Source organism: Balaenoptera acutorostrata, chromosome 13, assembly GCF_949987535.1.
Source record: "Balaenoptera acutorostrata chromosome 13, mBalAcu1.1, whole genome shotgun sequence".
Taxonomy (NCBI): Eukaryota; Metazoa; Chordata; class Mammalia; order Artiodactyla; family Balaenopteridae; genus Balaenoptera; species Balaenoptera acutorostrata.
Genome location: NC_080076.1, coordinates 72,800,815 through 72,818,427, shown reverse-complemented (window position 1 = coordinate 72,818,427; position 17,613 = coordinate 72,800,815). Strand labels below are relative to the sequence as shown.

General features: G+C 44.7%; 1 protein-coding gene across 2 annotated transcripts in view; it reads right to left on the bottom strand.

The window, feature by feature from the left end:
• RNF185 (ring finger protein 185) overlaps window positions 1-17,613 on the bottom strand; it is a 28,912-nt gene that overhangs the window by 4,038 nt on the left and 7,261 nt on the right. The window contains exons 2-7 of one of the 2 annotated variants that reach the window (XM_007170664.2): window positions 9,650-9,872; window positions 6,825-6,843; window positions 4,867-4,979; window positions 3,374-3,428; window positions 2,025-2,156; window positions 373-490 (exon numbers count right to left, since the gene is read on the bottom strand). In XM_007170664.2, the coding sequence (XP_007170726.1) occupies window positions 373-490; window positions 2,025-2,156; window positions 3,374-3,428; window positions 4,867-4,979; window positions 6,825-6,843; window positions 9,650-9,825 (613 nt within the window). In that variant the 5' untranslated portion in view covers window positions 9,826-9,872. The remainder of the gene's footprint in view (window positions 1-372; window positions 491-2,024; window positions 2,157-3,373; window positions 3,429-4,866; window positions 4,980-6,824; window positions 6,844-9,649; window positions 9,873-17,613) is intronic. The other variant, XM_007170665.3, reaches the window with a different exon arrangement.

The following is a 17,613-nucleotide window of genomic DNA, read 5'->3' as shown; positions in this document are numbered from 1 at the left end:
CTCCCCACCCGCAATGGTCCAAGTCGCGGGTATATGCCCAGGACTAGGCTTTTACTCAGCTGGGTAGAGTATATACTTTTTCATTTTATGGGCATGGGTTATATCTTGGAAAACATTACTGAGCATTTTCTGAATTGTAAAATGGAGTTAATTGCACATCTGTCCCACAGGCTCATCGTGGGGATCCCAGGTTTATAATGGAAAGCACTCTGAACGTGCCTGTGCCTAATACTTGGTAAGTGTGCAATATCATTACCATGACTACCAGTAATCAGAAAAGAGTTTAGCACATTTTGAAAAGGCTGATTATCCTACATATTGCTGAATTCCTAGGAGTCTTCAAGCAAAATCACTAAGAGAATAGGGTCTTACCTGGAGGAGGCCGCCCATCGTTTATGTTAAATGCTGTGGCAAATATGCCAAAGGGAAATGCCCCAATTCCAAAAGACATCTGGAAGCCACCATCTCCAAATCCAAACCCTTGAAATCCCTGTGTAGAAGAAATGCAATTCAGAACAGGCAGGTTTTTCCTCACCTGTCACACGTCACCTTACGTGTAGCACCCGCCTTTCTTCCCCACCCTCTTTTCCTCCCATCTAGATCTCAAGGCAGAGGAACTCTGGTGGCTCCTCCGCCCTCCTGGCCATCCAGGGGTCCCAGCTAAGGAGCTATGAATGCCAGAAAGGACTGGCTCTGACCCAAAGTAAAACTCTCTGCTGATGCAAGTAAGCGTTCTCAGAGCTCCAGGTTCCTTCCCAGAGTCCCACACTAGCCAATAAAACTTTCTACATGCTTTATAACAGCCAAAGTGTCAACAACTCCTATACCCAATTACAAGGGAACATAGAACAAGCTACACATTATCTATAAGAGCAAAAAAAGTGGAACTCTAATTGGCCAACAATGGAGGTCATGATCAAAATTTCGATACATTACGCTGACTATGAAGCAACACAGAAAAACTCTTATGACCAAGCTTTCAGACAAAATTGTTTGAACACCATGGTCACAAGTATGTGACAATATGTATGTAGGTGGAAAAGATATGGATAAGTATTTTCCCTCAGATTTTTCTTTTAATATTGTTACAGAGAATTTAAAAAATTCAAAACACTTTTTTTCCTGATTACAAAAGTAATATATGCTTGCTATGAGAAATTAACACATCACAGGAATAAATAACACAGAAAATCAGGTCTCCTTGTTCACCCTCCACTTCATAACCCCTCCCTCCAATGACCACTGTCAGCAGTTTGGTATCATCCTCAGCTTTTTTTCCCTATAATGTTGGGTTCGCCAAAAAGTTCGTTCAGATTTTTCCATAAGATGGTGGAAACGAACTTTTTGGCCAGCCCAATATGTTCTACACTGCATCATCTTTCACATGAAAAGATTCGGAAGGAACCATAATATTGTAAATAGGTTAACTCCTATTTTCTAAGTGCCAACTCTGTGCTGGGCACTGTGCTAAGCACTAGTACACTCAAATTGCATTTAATTCTTACATTAGGATCACCCACATTTACAGATGACCAAACCAAGGCTCAGAGAGGTGAAATAACTTGACCAAGGTCACCCAGCTGGTAAGGGGTAGAGTTTAGATCTGGAACTAGATCAGTATGGTCCGAAAACCCATGCTCTTAATTATTGTGCACATCTTAAAAAAATTCCTCTTCTCCTCTGCATCCCTGGGTAGATCTTTAGAACAAATGATTAAAAAATAATTAAAGAAAAGAAAAATTATTGGGCTAACTGCTCTCCACAAAGAGCTGATAGGCCTTCATTTGTGAGACTTTTGCAAGTCATGCCAAGTGGCTGCTCCCTATCTCTACTGAGCATAGCCTGGCACCCAGCTCCAAACTTCTTGCTGGGCAGCACTACCTATAAAGCCTAACAGCAGATTTATTAAGAGGGCAGACCTACAGGGAAGGAAAACTGGTTTCCATCTCCTTAGTGCAGAAAAGCCTCCAACTAAGAGCCAGCCTGGTTGAGTCTGAGGGCTCCTGGGATCAAGGCTGCCTTACCCAGGAAGGTGCAACTGTTTCATCAGCAACCACCACTTCATTCAGTGCAAATCCGAGGACTGGCCCTCCGGCCTCCCTTCCAGCAACACCTGTACAATCCCACAAGTCCTCACATTTGGTAGGTTTATGTTCCTGGGGCAGAGTAGGCAAAAAACATCACCGGTGGCTGTGGGTGCTTGTAAACGCCAGAGATGTGCACTGGCGTGCACATCTGATGTGCAGTCTTCACAGTCAGGGCCTCTGGCTTCCTGGGGCCTCAGATTCCTGGGTTAGGAGCTAATGTTCCACTGGGAACCAGAGCCTGGGAAGTACACAGTCTTATCCACTGGACCACTAGGGAAGTCCTCAATAAAGTATTTTTTAATTAAAGTATGCACTTTTTTTTCGACATAATGCTATTTATTGCTAATTTAATAGACTATAGTGTAAACATAACTTTTATATGCACTCAGAAACCAAAAAAATTGTGTGACTTGCTTTACTGTGATATTCGCTTTATTGTGGTGGTCTGGAACTAAACCTGAAGCATCTCCAAGGTCTGCCTGTGGACTCCGTAAAGGCAGGGATCTTTACTATGTTCACTGATACATTACCAGTGCCTAGAATGAGGCCCAGCACACAGAGGGCACTAAATATAGAATAAAATTTTAAAAGACAGTTACAAAACAGGAGCCAAATATTGTAAAAATAAAAATAAAAATATATGTAGGACTTCCCTGGTGGCGCAGTGGTTAAGAATCCGCCTGCCAATGCAGGGGACACGGGTTCGAGCCCTGGTCCGGGAAGATCCCACATGCCGCAGAGCAACTAAGCCCGTGCGCCACAACTACTGAGCCTGTGCTCTAGAGCCCGCGAGCCACAACTACTGAGCCCACGTGCCACAACTATTGAAGCCCGCGCGCTCTAGGGCCCGTGCTCCGCAACAAAGAGAAACCACTGCAATGAGAAGCCCGCGCACTGCAACAAAGCATAGCCCCCGCTCGCCACAACTAGAGAAAGCCCGTGCGCAGCAGCAAAGACCCAACACAGCCAAAAATAAGTAAATAAATTAATTTAAAAAAAATGTATACACACACATCTATCTATAAAACACACACACACAAATAGATCTATAACATTTGTGTGTATAGATAATCATAGAAAAATAGAAAAGAAAATAGACCAATGTGTTTTCCATTGGTTATCTCTGGATGGTGTGATTATAAGTTATTTTCTCCCCTCTTTTCCTTTCTGTATTTTGCAAATTTTCCTTTACTTTTATAATCAAGGAGAAAAAATGTAGGGCCAAGAGGGAAACTTCTAAAGCCATGGGCTCATTTCTAGAAGCCTTCTCCTAGAATTTTCCTCACCCCTCTGTTCTCCGGTTCTGGCCTCTGTCCTTGAGGACGGGGAGGAGTCTTCTCTCTGAAACAGAAACGGTGTAAAATAAGTCTATTATGAATGCTTTGACCTGTTCCGTGGGGGAGCTCTTCACCAACAGGGTCAGGGCCACGGCCCCCTTTCGTGCCCAGCACATGAACTTACGCCTAATTAAACCAAATACTAACTCTGTTCTACATGCAATTGCTTTTCCCTAGTGTGTAGAAAACTAGGGAGAAAATCCGTTTGTTACAAGATGCTCATCAGACTGCACTCAGCTTATTCCTCTCACAGAGAGCCATACCCAGATTGGTTACAACTGTCAGCCAGGCACCTTCCTGGACCTGGGTCACGGATGTCAAAAACCCCAAATCCAAATTCAAACAGAAGATGGCATGTCAGCAGAGAGGGCTGAGATTCAGGGTCTCTCTGCTCTGCCCCATTACCTTCAGCTTTACCTCCCACTACTCTTGAGCAAGTACTTTACACTGTTCTTTCTCTCTAGGACCTCTGGGTCCTAGCCCCTTCCATCACTCATCCCACAAATACTGGACTGAGGGCTTGTTATCCATCAGGCACTAGGCGGGATGCTACCAAGACTGAAGATAGATCCTACTCTTGAGGTGCTCGTGGTTTAAAGGGGGCTACAACCAATCACACTATAGTGTGGAAGGGACTTCTTTAAAAGAGGTGTCAATTAAATGGAGTGGGGGCATGGGTGAAAGCAACTAACGTGGGGAAGAAAGGCCACTTTAAGGAGGAGGTAACTTTAGGGCTGCTCATAAAAGACGCAGAAGTTAGAGGAGGAGAAGGGGGTTGAGCAGGACTGGAAAGGGCAGAAGAGGCAAATGGACAACAGATACAAAGGCTCATGAAGGTGAAAGCATAAATAAGTCCCTTTAAGAGAAGTCCAATATGTCTGGGTACCCGGTATGCTGGAGTGGGGTGGAAGAAGGTAAGAGGCACTGTCGGGAGTTTGGGAAAAGTGTGCGTGGGTGTGTATGTGCACACTCGAGCACCACACCATGGAGGCTCTCAACAGAATGCCAGACTCACCCACGCGTCCATTTCCAGAAATCTCAAACTCCACAAAGCCTCCCAGACACCCATTTCCTCCCCCCAGACTTTAGACATCACTGCTACAACACCCCCCTCCCACCTCCCACCCTGCAGACTCTCCTGCTGGACACCCTGCTTCCCAGGCTCCTTCACAGCACTCTGCATACTTGCAATGGTGGTGTCTTGTGCACTGCCTAGCATAGTGCCTGCCCATTGGCAGATGCTCACAGCACATCTGTATCACAGCCCCGCAAATGGCAACCTGGTTCCCCTCCCCTCCTGGCTGACTCCCATCTGGATGCCAAGTGCCTTGAAACGGAGGGTCTGTAAGTACTAACTAAATGGTGGGGTGAGGAGGTGCTGAATAGAAGTGAATTCGTGTCCAAGGGGAGGAGTGTGTGTGAGAGGGGCCCCATAGCCTCACCTGGGGTCCTGCTGCCCAGTGCTGCCCCTGCCATAGAGGGGGATCACCTTGTCGCGGCTGATGCCAGCTTTGCAAACTGGACACACCTGTCTGTTAGGTCTCGTCTCCAACCACTGCAAGCAGGAGAGAAAACCACGTGAATGGCACAAGCCCACCAGGGTGGTCAGTCAGAGCCAGCAGGAGAACTACAGGGACCAGTGCCCTCAAACTGCAAACACCAGCACCAGCAGGGAACACCTCAAGGAACCCAACTCTGATTCTTGCTCCTGGCACTCAATAAATATTTACTAGTGGTGAAATCAAAATTGCCTTTAGATGCTGTCATAATTAAACAGGCTTCTTAATGCTTCGTTCTCTCAGGGGCTTGCCAGCAATACAGCAGGAAGGAACTGCAGGCCTGGAGCTGTGTCAAGAGGTCTGACAGATCCAGTCACAGGTCAGGCTGCAGGTAGAACAAACTTTAAATCTCCATCTTCCCTGACGGATCAATTTTATGACCCTGGCAGTCAGATTTTTCTTTCTGTGTTTCTCATTTTTACAGCATTTCCTCAACAATTATGTGTCTTAGACATCAGCCATCTGGAAATAAGCTGACCATTTTCTGGTGATTTACTATGTGCTAAAGGATAGATTTTTCTTATTATCTATATTTGCTTAGTGTTTTTTATGTACTTTCAATGATTTTTGCATTCAACTATTTCTTTCAAAATTAAAAACAACAGTCCTGTTTTGGGTTTTTCAGGCCCTTTCACTGGTTGTATTAAAATCATTTTGTTTAACTTTCTTAAAAACAAAATTAAAATGATAAAAACATATTACCTTAGTGTCCTTGTAGACATTAAATAAATATTTTATACACACACACATACACACACTCAACATTTATCTTAGAGCATAACTTCTATCTTTAGACCCAGTGATATGTAGTTTATCATATAAATATGAATCTAGGACTTTAGGGCCAAGGAGAAGGCAGCATTTAATGATTTTTATATCCTGTTTCCTTTATCTTACTGTCAAAAGCTTGAAAACTTAAGTATTATGTGCTCTTTACAGATTTACAACAGACATGTTCTAGAGGTTCCACTGGGGTCAGAATGCACTGCCCTGAAATGTAGTGGAAACCCCTCTCACTTTCTCTGCTTCTTTCTCCCATCAATATTCTGAGGCTCTAGCAGCCTGGAACTTTTGTCCTCCCCTCCACATTTCCAAGACACCTACAAGTGTGGGGCTCCACTGACAACAACCATGGAGACAGCTGGCAGCGATTATTAACAGCCAATTGTCAGTGCCAGACTCAGCTCTGTCCCACCAAGCAGGCGCCTAGGTCTTGGAGAAAACTTACTAACTAGTTTTCATAATAATCAGAAGCTGGAAAAACAGACTTTTTCCCTCTCATAAAAGCTCTCTGTTGAGACCAAAAAAGTTTCCCCCTTCCTAACATTTTCAAGACCTTTAAGGGTAGGGGGGATTGTTGATATGATGGGAGGTGCTTTTTATAGATGCACAATCTCAACAATAAAAACCTAACATACGATCACATCCAACCCAATTTACAAATGAGGAAGTGAGACCCAGAGAGGTGTAGCTTGCCAAGGCCACAAAGGCCATCGACAGCAGAGTCAGGAGCATCCCTCCTGGGTATAACACTGACCTCTTGTTTCATCAACTGCCTATCAGTGGGCAGGTGTATAAAAAGGGTTGGGGGGAGGAACATATTGTATATGTATAACAGATTCACTTTGTTATAAAGCAGATGCTAACACACTATTGTAAGGCAATTATACTTCAATAAAGATGTTTGGAAAAAAAAAAAAAAAAAAAGGGTTGGGGGGAAAGCAAGCAAATGAGTCCACAAGCAGGGAAGATTGCAGCTTCTGACAGTAGTCTCCTGAGACTAGGGGTGTCTTGTGCAACCACAGCTGATGAAAGACAAAGTAAAATGAAATGCATCTTACCTGATGTAAACACGGCCAACTGCCAGAGTCCCCAAGGCAACCAGTCATCAAGGAGAAAGAGAAAGGGGGAAAGGAAGAAAAATTATTTCATTAACAGAAACACTGGGTAAGGTAGGAGGAGAAAAATGGGAAAACAGGATTGAACTGTGGAGCACTGCAACCCCACTGAGGGTCTGTGGGGATCACTGGTATCAGAAATTAGAAAAGACTGAGCTAAAATCACAGGAAAAATGAAGCAATGGAGACAAGACACCAGTCTCCACCTCCGGGATCCCACTACTTGTGAAGACCCCCAGGTGGTCCCAGACCATCCCAGACCCAGCTTCTCTACAACTTGACCTTTGAGGGGTTATGGCCTCTGAAGGAATCCAATAAAAGTTAAGGATCCTCTGTGCAGAGAAATTCACAGGGGCATTCTCATGCACACATGCACATGCACACACGCACTATTTTAGACTCAACTTCAGTGGGTTCACAGCCTCCTCAGGCTCACAGGGAAGGTGTGGATCTAGATCTAGTTTTACAAAATCTTCAGGCTGTCCTCAGCCCTGAGAGCTCTGCTGGCAGGAAGCAGCTTAAAAGTTCAAGTCTACTGTAAAAACATCTTTAGGTAACGGGAAGATGGGGATGCTGCTTGGCAGAAAGGGCTACCTCCAGCTTAGTGACTTACACTACAGAGACTGCTGCCCAATTTCTCATTTTACAAATGAGGAAACCAAACTCAGAAACATCAAATGACTTGCCTGCAGCACCAGGACTAAAACAGAAGTCGTCTGACTTCCATTTTACTGTCCCTCTATCACCCAGCACTGGGTGCAAAAATTGACATTTACAGAATTGAAGGAAAAGTTACTCTAACTCCAGATTTAAATTTTTTCTTTCTCTCTACATTCATTCATTCAACTAACAAATATCTACTGCACGCTTACCAAATGCCAGGACAGTGGAAAATGTAGACATGGCTTCTGACGCTCACATAATGTATCTTCTCTACCTGAGTAAAATTTGGACGCAGAGGGTAATTCCTTTCCCAATTACCGAACCACAGTTTAGCCTCACAATCCAGACACACAATCTCCTTGGACATAACAGACACCTGACGCCAACATTAACCTTGCAACTCCATTCTAAACTGAGCAGAGGTCACTCCAAATCACGGCAGCTCTCCAGTGGCAACTTCCCTCAAAGGCTATGGGGGAGAAGTGGGGGTGCTTTTCCTCCAGGAAAAGTTCCGGATTATAACAATGAGGACAGTTACTCCCATTCATTAAACAACGACTGTGTGCTGTGCTGAGCTGTGGCTAAATATAGCTTTTCATTTGTCAATGTCATGGAATGGTCATCACACTAACCTTTGAGCGAGTGCAATTATCTCTGTTTCACAGATAAGGAAACTGGGGTACAGAGAGGAGAGTAGATTTGCTTAGGGACAAACCACTCAGATTGGAAGCATCTCTTTCATTTTAGAACCTGTGTTCTTTCCAATGGTACCCTGACTGAATTCTTCATTCTTTCAAATCCTGGTTTTATGATACCTCAATCACAAAACTAGAGTATTTCCAATTTCTAGGAGAGGGCTGATGACAACAGTTTTTGTTTATTTTTATTTTTTATTTTTGGCTGCACCTCGCGGCACGTGGAACTTCGCCGACCAGGGATCAAACCCGCGCCCCCTACAATGGAAGCACAGAGTCTTAACCACTGGACCACCAGTTAAGTCCTGATGATAACAGTTTTTGCATAAAACTTGATAATTAGGGCAAGAGCCTCCAGAAAAAAAAAAAAATCTCTGTCCCATTCTACTCATTCACCAATAAATTTATCTTTTTCACTGTTGCCAATTTAAACTCCCTGAGATATTATTTAAATGACCCTTTCTTCACACCGCTTCCCTGCTCAAAAACATTCAATAATAGCTCCATGTTCTACTCAGTTAAATCTCGGTTTGATAATCTGGCCCAATCCTCCTTTAACAATCTTGTTTCCTAATACTCCCCAGCCCATAATACCCATCCAGAGTGCTGTTAGAGGGATACAGCAGCTTCAGATCTCAGACGAACCCAGCAGCACATTTGCCTGTCCCTAGAAATTGCCTGCCTTGGGGTGGCACACACTCTTCACCTCACCTAGCTGGCATTCTCATCCCTCTAGTTACCCCAATTTGCCCTTCAAGGTCCAACTCAAAATCAAGAGGGAAAAAAAAAAAATCTCAACATTCACCCAGGTTTTCAGAGCCAGAAGGGGCTTCTGTAACCATCAAGGCTGGAATGGACACTGACTCTGCCACTTCATTTTGATATATATAAAATATGGTAACAAATATTAGGATCATAGCTCATGTAACATTTACTATGTGCTACATGCTCTTCTAAGTCTTTTCCATATCCTGAGTCATTTAATGCTCCCAAACAACCCTACAAAATGAAGCACTGCGTGTGGAAGCACCTTGCCCAAGGTTATCCAGGAGGGAAGTGGCAGAGTCAGGATTCAGAGCAAGGCAGTCTGGAGCCACAGTCGTTGCTCAGAACCATCGTGCTGTAACTGTCTCTTGGCTCAGTGCAGCAAGTGGCATGGAGCAGTGCTCACTAAATGGTGAGTATTGTCACTTTAGAGATGGGGATAGGGAGCCCAAGGTGGGGACAGGATCTGCCCAAGTTCACTCAGCTTATCAGCAGCAGAGCTGGGATGAGAACCCAGGTCTCCTGCCTTTGTGCCTGAGTGTATCAGGACCCAAAATGGGTAGAAAACCTGCTCCAAAGCTGTCCAGGGCCACAAGCTTTCTAAACATGCCATGTGTCCTCTGGGGCAGTGGAAGGGGTACTGACCAGAAGAGGTGGCCACACAGGCTGATGACGGCATCCTTGGCTGTGTCCAGGCAGATGTTGCACTCGAAGGTGCTGTCCTGCCCTCCGCTCTCACCAGCGCCATTGCTGCTGCCGTTGGGCCCCCCTGCACTAGAGTTCTCAGGAGATGCAGAGGCCGAGGGCCCTTTGCTTGCCATCCTTGGCTGTCAGCAAGCTCTGAGTGAAGATTCTCCCCAAGGAAATCCTGAAAGGCAGAGAGCCCATGACTGCCCATTTCTGCAGGCCACTCCCCTCAGTCTCCATGCCAATACCCCCATATTCTCTCAGGTCTGGAAGTTCAGACTATGACTGAACCCCTGAGTAGACTTCCCAGAGGCTGCAGAGGATGACAGTCGTGGGGCACTGCCCAGAGAGAAATGACTCAGAAACTTCCCATGAACACGGCCCAGAATGGACCACACAAATAACGAACCGCACAAATAGAGAGCAGCCTCCAAGGAACAGCCCTCCACAGGAACTAGGACCCTATCTCACTGTCTTTCCATTCTCCCAGGATAACCGCCCAGGTGATAAATAAATACATGCTCAATCAGAATGAAAGTTCACAGGGTGTCCTCTAACTTTGGACGGCCTCTATGTTGGCGACCGAGTCTGCTCAGGCCAGAAAGTCATGATCAGTGCACGCCAGAATACAAAGAAAACCCTGTAACCATGAAAGCTTCCCAGGAAGCTAGGAAGGATCAGAAAGGTCATCTGGTCCAACGTCTTCCACACTGCAATCTTTTGCATTTCCCCTTCTGCCCGGTTAGAATACTACATACCTGATTTTGTCTAAATCTATCAACATTTAAGAGGAGGCTTATATCACTGCTGAAAACAGAAAACCAGTAGTACCTACCATAAGTGAAAGATAAATACAAACATAATGAAGGAAGAGCTTTTATCCCTTAGGAAACTGCAGCCCAAGACCTCTCCGCTGACTAATGAACGTGGAGCTGAGGCTGGGACTCGTGACACAGTTTGTATTTAAACCACCATTGTACCACCACAGACCAAGCTGGTCACCAAATACTGAGAGAAACAGACCCCTGTTCACTACCACCTCCAGGTCAAAGAACCCACCAGGGGTTGAACAAGAACGAGCACGAGAACACCACCAAAGGATACTCAGAATTCTGGGTGCAGAGTAAGAATCTGTCAAGAGCCTGATCTGGCCACCCTCACCACCTCAGAGATTCCAAATGGGAAATGCTAGGTGGCTACCAGTCAGAATTGGAGGCTTGGATGCTGGTCGCAGTTGAGCCTCCAGCTTGACAGCTGGTCTTGGAAACCTCCCCTCTCCTCTCTGGCCACAGTCTTCTCATCTGTAAACTGAGGCACTGGACTCCATGGTCTCCAGGTGCCCCCTTCCAGCTCTGAGGCTGCATCAGGTCATCTCACCCACTCTCTCCAAAGCAGGCAGCCCCGCCACAAGTCTGGGACTCACCAATGGAGCACCAGAAGACCACCCTGATTTCAGCTTCCAAAGTACCAGGAGATAAGGACCAAAAAGCCACAGTCCTTTTAGACCCAGAAGCCTCTCTACACAACAGACTCAGAACTCTAGATTCACGAGCATCCCTCTCCACGACAGCAGCTCAGTGACGTGAGCAGGGAGAGGAGGCCAGCTCACCACCACTTTTTCACTCAGTTACATCATTTTACATAGTGTCCCAGAAGAGCAGCTTGCTGCCAGCAGCACTGTGCCTTGTTGGCCTCAGTTCCAAGACCTTCCCCATGATCTAGTGCTTCATCCTCTCCATATACATCTGCTCTCTTCTTCATAGGGTGGAGCCTGCTTGTGAGGGCCACATTATGGCCTTTCTTTGTCATTCCAGCTCAAGCACCCGACACGTTTCTTTAAAAAAATATATATTTTTTTTTAAATTAAGGACTATGTGTATAGATGTGGAAAGACAACCATAAGTCAGGTTCACTGATGGATTTTAATGACAGTCCCCTGATATGATGATTTGGAAGCATACAGCACCAACAACAAAGCATCCTCACCCTAAAACATAGCTCTAATCAAGTCTCTAAAGCAAAGTACCCGGTTACAGAAAATATGGGCATAGATCCATGTGTTAAACAACTCCAGGAAGATGCAATCAGCAAATCCAGAATGTGGGACTTTCTACAGGACAAATAATCAAAATTCTCCAAAAAATAAACAGCATGGGTGGGGTGTGGAGTTACAAATTGAGACTTGAGACATACCAACCACTGGCAGTATGTGGATCTCACTGGAACCAGATTCACACAATTCAACTGAAAAAGACATGTGTGAGGTGAATGACAAAAATTGATTTAGCCTAGGTATTAGTTTATATTAAAGAATTACTGTTAGATTTATTGGGTATGATAGTGGCATATTTAAAATTTTTTCATCTGCTAGATACGTATGCTTAAGTATTTATGAAGGAATGATAAGATGTTTGGGATCTGCTTTAAAATACCCCAGGGGGAAAAGTGAAAGTAGAGAGAAAAGAAACAAGAACAAGGAAGTTGATGGTTGCTGGAGCTGGATGATGAATGGAGGTTCATTGCATCAGTTTATTTTTGTGTGCTTGAAAATTTTCCATTATAAAAGATACTTTTTAAAAAGGTCAGGTCACAGAAGAGTATGTGTATGAATTTATTTAGGTGAGAATAAAGTACACAAATGAGGATATATTTTGCAAAGAAAATGTCTACAAGGCACACACTAAACTATCAACAGTTATTTCTGGGATTAGGAGGGCTGGGGAACTTTGAATTTTATATTCTTATCCTGTTTCAGTGTTTTATGACAAGCAGATATTACTTTTACAATAACATTTTTGAAAAAGTAAACTGTAAAATGTATGTACAATACTACATTTGTTATAACAATAATGAATATAAATATTAGAAAATGTCTTTAAAAATGTGGAAGAACATACCAAACTATTAATAGTGATTATCTCTGTACTGGTGGGGGCTCAGAGGTCCTCCGTGTTTATAAAACTGACATTTTTACCTGTACTAATTCTAAAATCAGACAAAAGAATAACAGTGCATTTAAAAACTTTTTTTCCCTGATGTTCTAGTTCTCCCCAATCCTGAAAGGTTCTGTACTGAAGTCCTGGCTCCACCACTGACTAGCCATGTAGCTCTGGGAAATCCCTTAATGGCCTGAGTATCTTTTCTCACCTGAAAAATGAGAATGTCATACCTCCTACAGGGCTGCTAAGGTGGCCATATGCGATAACACAGTGACCTGGAGGACCCACCAAGGTAAGAGGGGGCCACTGCTGCAGGGGAGATGCACATACGTGCACTTACCCTGGTTCGCTGCCCTCTCCACTCACTGGCCCAACAAGGCTCTGCACAGTGCATTTTCCTACACACAGGCCTAAGGGGACAATCAGGGTCATGGTAGGTGTCAGGGTAGGAATGGCCAGGGGACAGTAATAGGTCAACTCAGAGTTTGCAGGGAATAGCAGTCATGCATCAGGCCAGGCACTGGGACAGGCCTGCATGTCCCAACTCTAGGCAGACCATATCATGCTCATTCTAATTCTTAGCAGACTGACCACGTGGTCCCTACCCGAGCTCTAGAGCTTCATCCTGGTACGCACGCAAATATTTTCTGAGTGAGTGGGCGCAGGCACGTGTGACTGGTTTTGGTCAACTCCCAGGCCGGCTGCTCACATAACCTCTCTTTTACATATCCTGGGCCCTGTCACTGGAGCCTCCTCTCCTCACCTCCTACCTTCCCTCACACACAGGAACCTCACCACGCCAGGGCAGCAAGGCAGAAATGAGCAGCCTTCCCTGGGGACTGTCCACTGAGCACCTGCAGGACAACAAAATGTGGACACAGCCTCATGGGCCCAGCAGGACTGGGACACTGCCCTAGAGAACAGAGGACCCTAGTCGGCTCAGAAACTGGACAGAGTAGAAAGGAAGCTGGCCCTGAGCCTATCTGAGCTGCCATGCTGTTAAAAGCTCTCCTGCTCCCTGTAAGGCCTATGGATTTGGACCTGACCACACAGTAGCCTTCTTGTGGCTGGTTCTGTGCCCCTGTCCCTACCCTGACCATTCTTCACTCCTGAGCTGAATTCACTTTCTAGCTTTCAAAGCACATTCACACCTACTACCACTTCTGACCCTCACTCCATTTTACAGAGGACATCAGGCCAGGGATGTTAGAGGACTTACCCAAGGCCAGGCCATCATACATGTAATTCTGTGCCCAATTCAGACTTTCCAACACATCAGCACTCTTTTCACTCTTACCTGTTACCCTTTAACATGCAACTTTACAAAATTAAATATCTGGTCTTTGTTTTCCCTCAAATTCACAGTGCAATGCTCTTTTTTTTTTTTTTTTTTCAGTGCAATGCTCTTAACTTCTGTGTTCTTTGAAGTGAGTGCAAAGCAAACTCACCACTCATCCATTTATGCGTGAAACCAAAGGATCTCTAGTACCAACTACAATCGAGGCCTGGTGCTACCAACTGGGGTGAAAGGGGTAAAAAAGAGCAAGACCACATTGAACCCCTGGAGTCTAGAATAGGAGCTAATTGTAAGAATTCTTAACAAGGAGCTCCATCAAATTTGCCTCTTTTTCCTAAACAAGGCACCCTCCCAGAGATCTGGTTCCTAGACCCCCTCGGTGATTTAAATAGGATCTGGAACTGGCTACAGCCCAAGAATCTATATTTTTAAATAAGTGTCCCACCTTCCACTCCAGAAGATTCTCTGATGAAGAGTTTTGGAAAATCAGCTCTTAAGGGGAGACTCTACCAAAAGCACAAAGCAATACAGCACAGCACAGCAAAGCACAGAGTTTGGGAGGGACAGTAACCACAGGGCTTGTCCTTCAGAATACCCAGCCCCCAACTACAGCCCACAGGGACTATGAAGAGGTCAGATAAACTTGGGGGGTGGGGGACAAGTCTGCTGAGATCTCAAGACCACCCAGCACCTGGCCCATCTGGGACAAAGCTGATCATTTAAGAAACAAGCTCACAGCTTGTTTTGAAAAACATCCCTGAAGTTGAGATGTCCACGGCAGCACATTTGGTGCTGGAACGAAGGCAGATTTGTGATAGTTAATGATCTCTTAGGAACACAGAGCCTGGCAGGTAAAGTTGCTTGACCCAGCATCCTCACTCCTATTACCTTCCCAGAGCTAGCCTGGCCCACCTCACAGGAACTGAGCAAGGGAGAGAAACTGAGAGCTGCATATCCCTCAAGGAATCACCAGGGAACGTGACCTCACAAGGAAATCTCTTTGTAGTATTCTTGTGTTCAGTTCTCAGGTTCTAGAGAACCGCAGGTATTCATAATCTGCCTTCTCTGCCCCTTCAGCTCTAAGAATTCCTGGACCAGGGTGTATAGAGGCATCTGGAAATGGTGATTCTAATTATGAAGATTACAAATTTGGATGATAAATAACTGGCATGATGTGAGAGGTGACCCAGCAGAAGTCCTGTTCCTGTGGGCACATGCGTGTTCGTACAGAAGCTTTCTGCCGGAACGGTGGCGAGCCCCAGCCTGTCTTCACTGCTCATTAGGCTGCTGCAGGATCACACGTAGGCAGAGATGGGACTCGCATTCTGAGAATGTCTACATCACACTCACAGAAGGTTAGAGTGGGAGGAAATCTGAGTAAGCTGATTGGAACTTGGAACACACAGAACCCAGGCTCTAAAATTTTGGAGTCTAAATGGAGTTTCGGTCCCTAGGCTATAGCTCAGAGGCCTGGCCCTCAAGTATAGGACCAAGGACCTGAACAGCCTTTCAGGTCCAGAAGGACAGAAGAGGCTGAGCAAATGGCCTCTTTTCCTTAGGGCTGCACTGGTCTTTTTCTCTGGTATCCTCTAACCTCTCTATCTGTACAACTAACCCGACACCTACCTTCAAAGATTTATTAATGATCCTATTTACCAGGCATTCAAGGGTTTCAGTCTAAAAGGGGATAGAGGTAAGTAAACCAACAAGGCAGCCCAGTGTGCTGCGTGCTGACAGTGGTGTGTACAGAGTGCCTGAGGGCAGGGCTTGCTGGGGAGGACAGAGACGCAGCACACAGGACAAGTGGATAACTCAATTTGCCAAGTTCAGTGTGGCTGGAGCCCAGAGAACATGTGGGGGTGGTAGGGCAGCAAGGGCTGCAATTGAGGCAGGAAGAAAGGCCTGGAAATCCTCATACCTTCAGCCCCTGCCTGTCGAGCTCACATTGCCTGCTGAGCCACCAAACCCAGACCCGCCTAACCTTCCAAATGGTTCCATGATTCCAATGTCTCTTTCTCTCCCCATCCAGTTCCCATCCCCTGCTAAATAAACTGGTAAATTCACATGACAGATTACAAGGCCACTAAAAATTACGCTTCCATAAGGATTTTGCCTATATGGGAATTTTAATTATATAAAATAATGTTAAATGAAAATAGCAGGATAGAAAATTGTATACCAAATTGAACATACTGTATGATATTAACAGGTTAAAAGATACAGAAAAAAATTGGAAGGGGCCCAAATATTAACTGTAGTAGTCTTTGGATAACGCAATCATGGGCAAATTTTTAAAGCTTTTTTCACACTTAACTGTACTTTCCACTTTTTCCATAGTAAGTACTATGTTATTAAGACTCAGAAAAAATATGGGAAGATGTTAAAGGTCCCAGATCATCAGATCTCAGTAGGGGACAAAATGGAAAGCAATCTGATTAAAGAAATCTACACTAAGGTGTGATGAGCCTCAGTATAATAATTCTCTCAGAAATTTTCACATTTTTAAATTTTATTGAGTTATATATATTTTTTTTTAAAGGAAGGAAAAATTTTTTTTTAATATTTTATTTATTTATTTATTTATTTATTTATTTATTTATTTATCTATCTATTTTTGGCTGTGTTGGGTCTTTGTTTCTGTGCGAGGGCTTTCTCTAGTTGTGGCTAGCGGGGGCCACTCTTCATCGTGGTGCGCGGGCCTCTCATTATCGCGGCCTCTCTTGTTGCGGAGCACAGGCTCCAGACGCGCAGGCTCAGTAGTTGTGGCTCACGGGCCTAGTTGCTCCACGGCATGTGGGATCTTCCCAGACCAGGGCTTGAACCCGTATCCCCTGCATTAGCAGGCAGACTCTCAACCACTGCGCCACCAGGGAAGCCCTTGAGTTATATTTTTAATAAGTAACACATTCACATGGCTCAATTCAAAAGGTACAAAAGGATATAGACTGAAAAGTCTCTCTCTCCCATCCCTGGAACCTAGTCATCCTGTTCCCTGCCTTGGAGACCAATGGTACCAGACTATATCTTTAGGACACATTCCAGAAGTAGAACTACTGGGTCAAATGGTATCTGTATTTGTAATTCTGTATCAAACACCCTCCAAAAAGGATGTGCCAATTTTTAGTCCCATGAAAAATACGTAAGAGTGCTTGTTACCCCCATCTTTGCCAATGATATGTATGTTTTCAAAAGAGAACGCATAAGTAGCATGAGAAACATAGGGTAATTTTGGCAGTTTGGGAAGGTATTTTAAATTCACTAATTCACTCGCTAATTAGTTATTAAAATCCATTATGTTCCATGCACTATGCTAGGCCCTAGAGATAACAATTTCCAAACGTAACACATATCTGAGTGGGAATTCTAGGGTCAGCTGCTCCTACTTCTTCGCATTGTCTTCCATTATTTCTTTTTTCTTTCGTGTGTGTGTGTGTGTGTGCGTGCGTGTGTGTGTGTATGTACGCGTGGCACGCGGGATCTTACTTCCTCAACCAGGGATCGAATCCAAGCCCCTTGCAGTGGAAGTGCGGAATCTCAACAACTGGACCACCAGAGAAGTTTCATTTTCCGTTATTTCTAAATCAAAAGTGTTTTTGTTTGTTTTGTTTTAAGCTTCAATGATTTTTCTTAAAGTTTACCAGGTTTCATAAGTTAAGGGTGAAGTAGGATTCGGATTACCCCAGCAC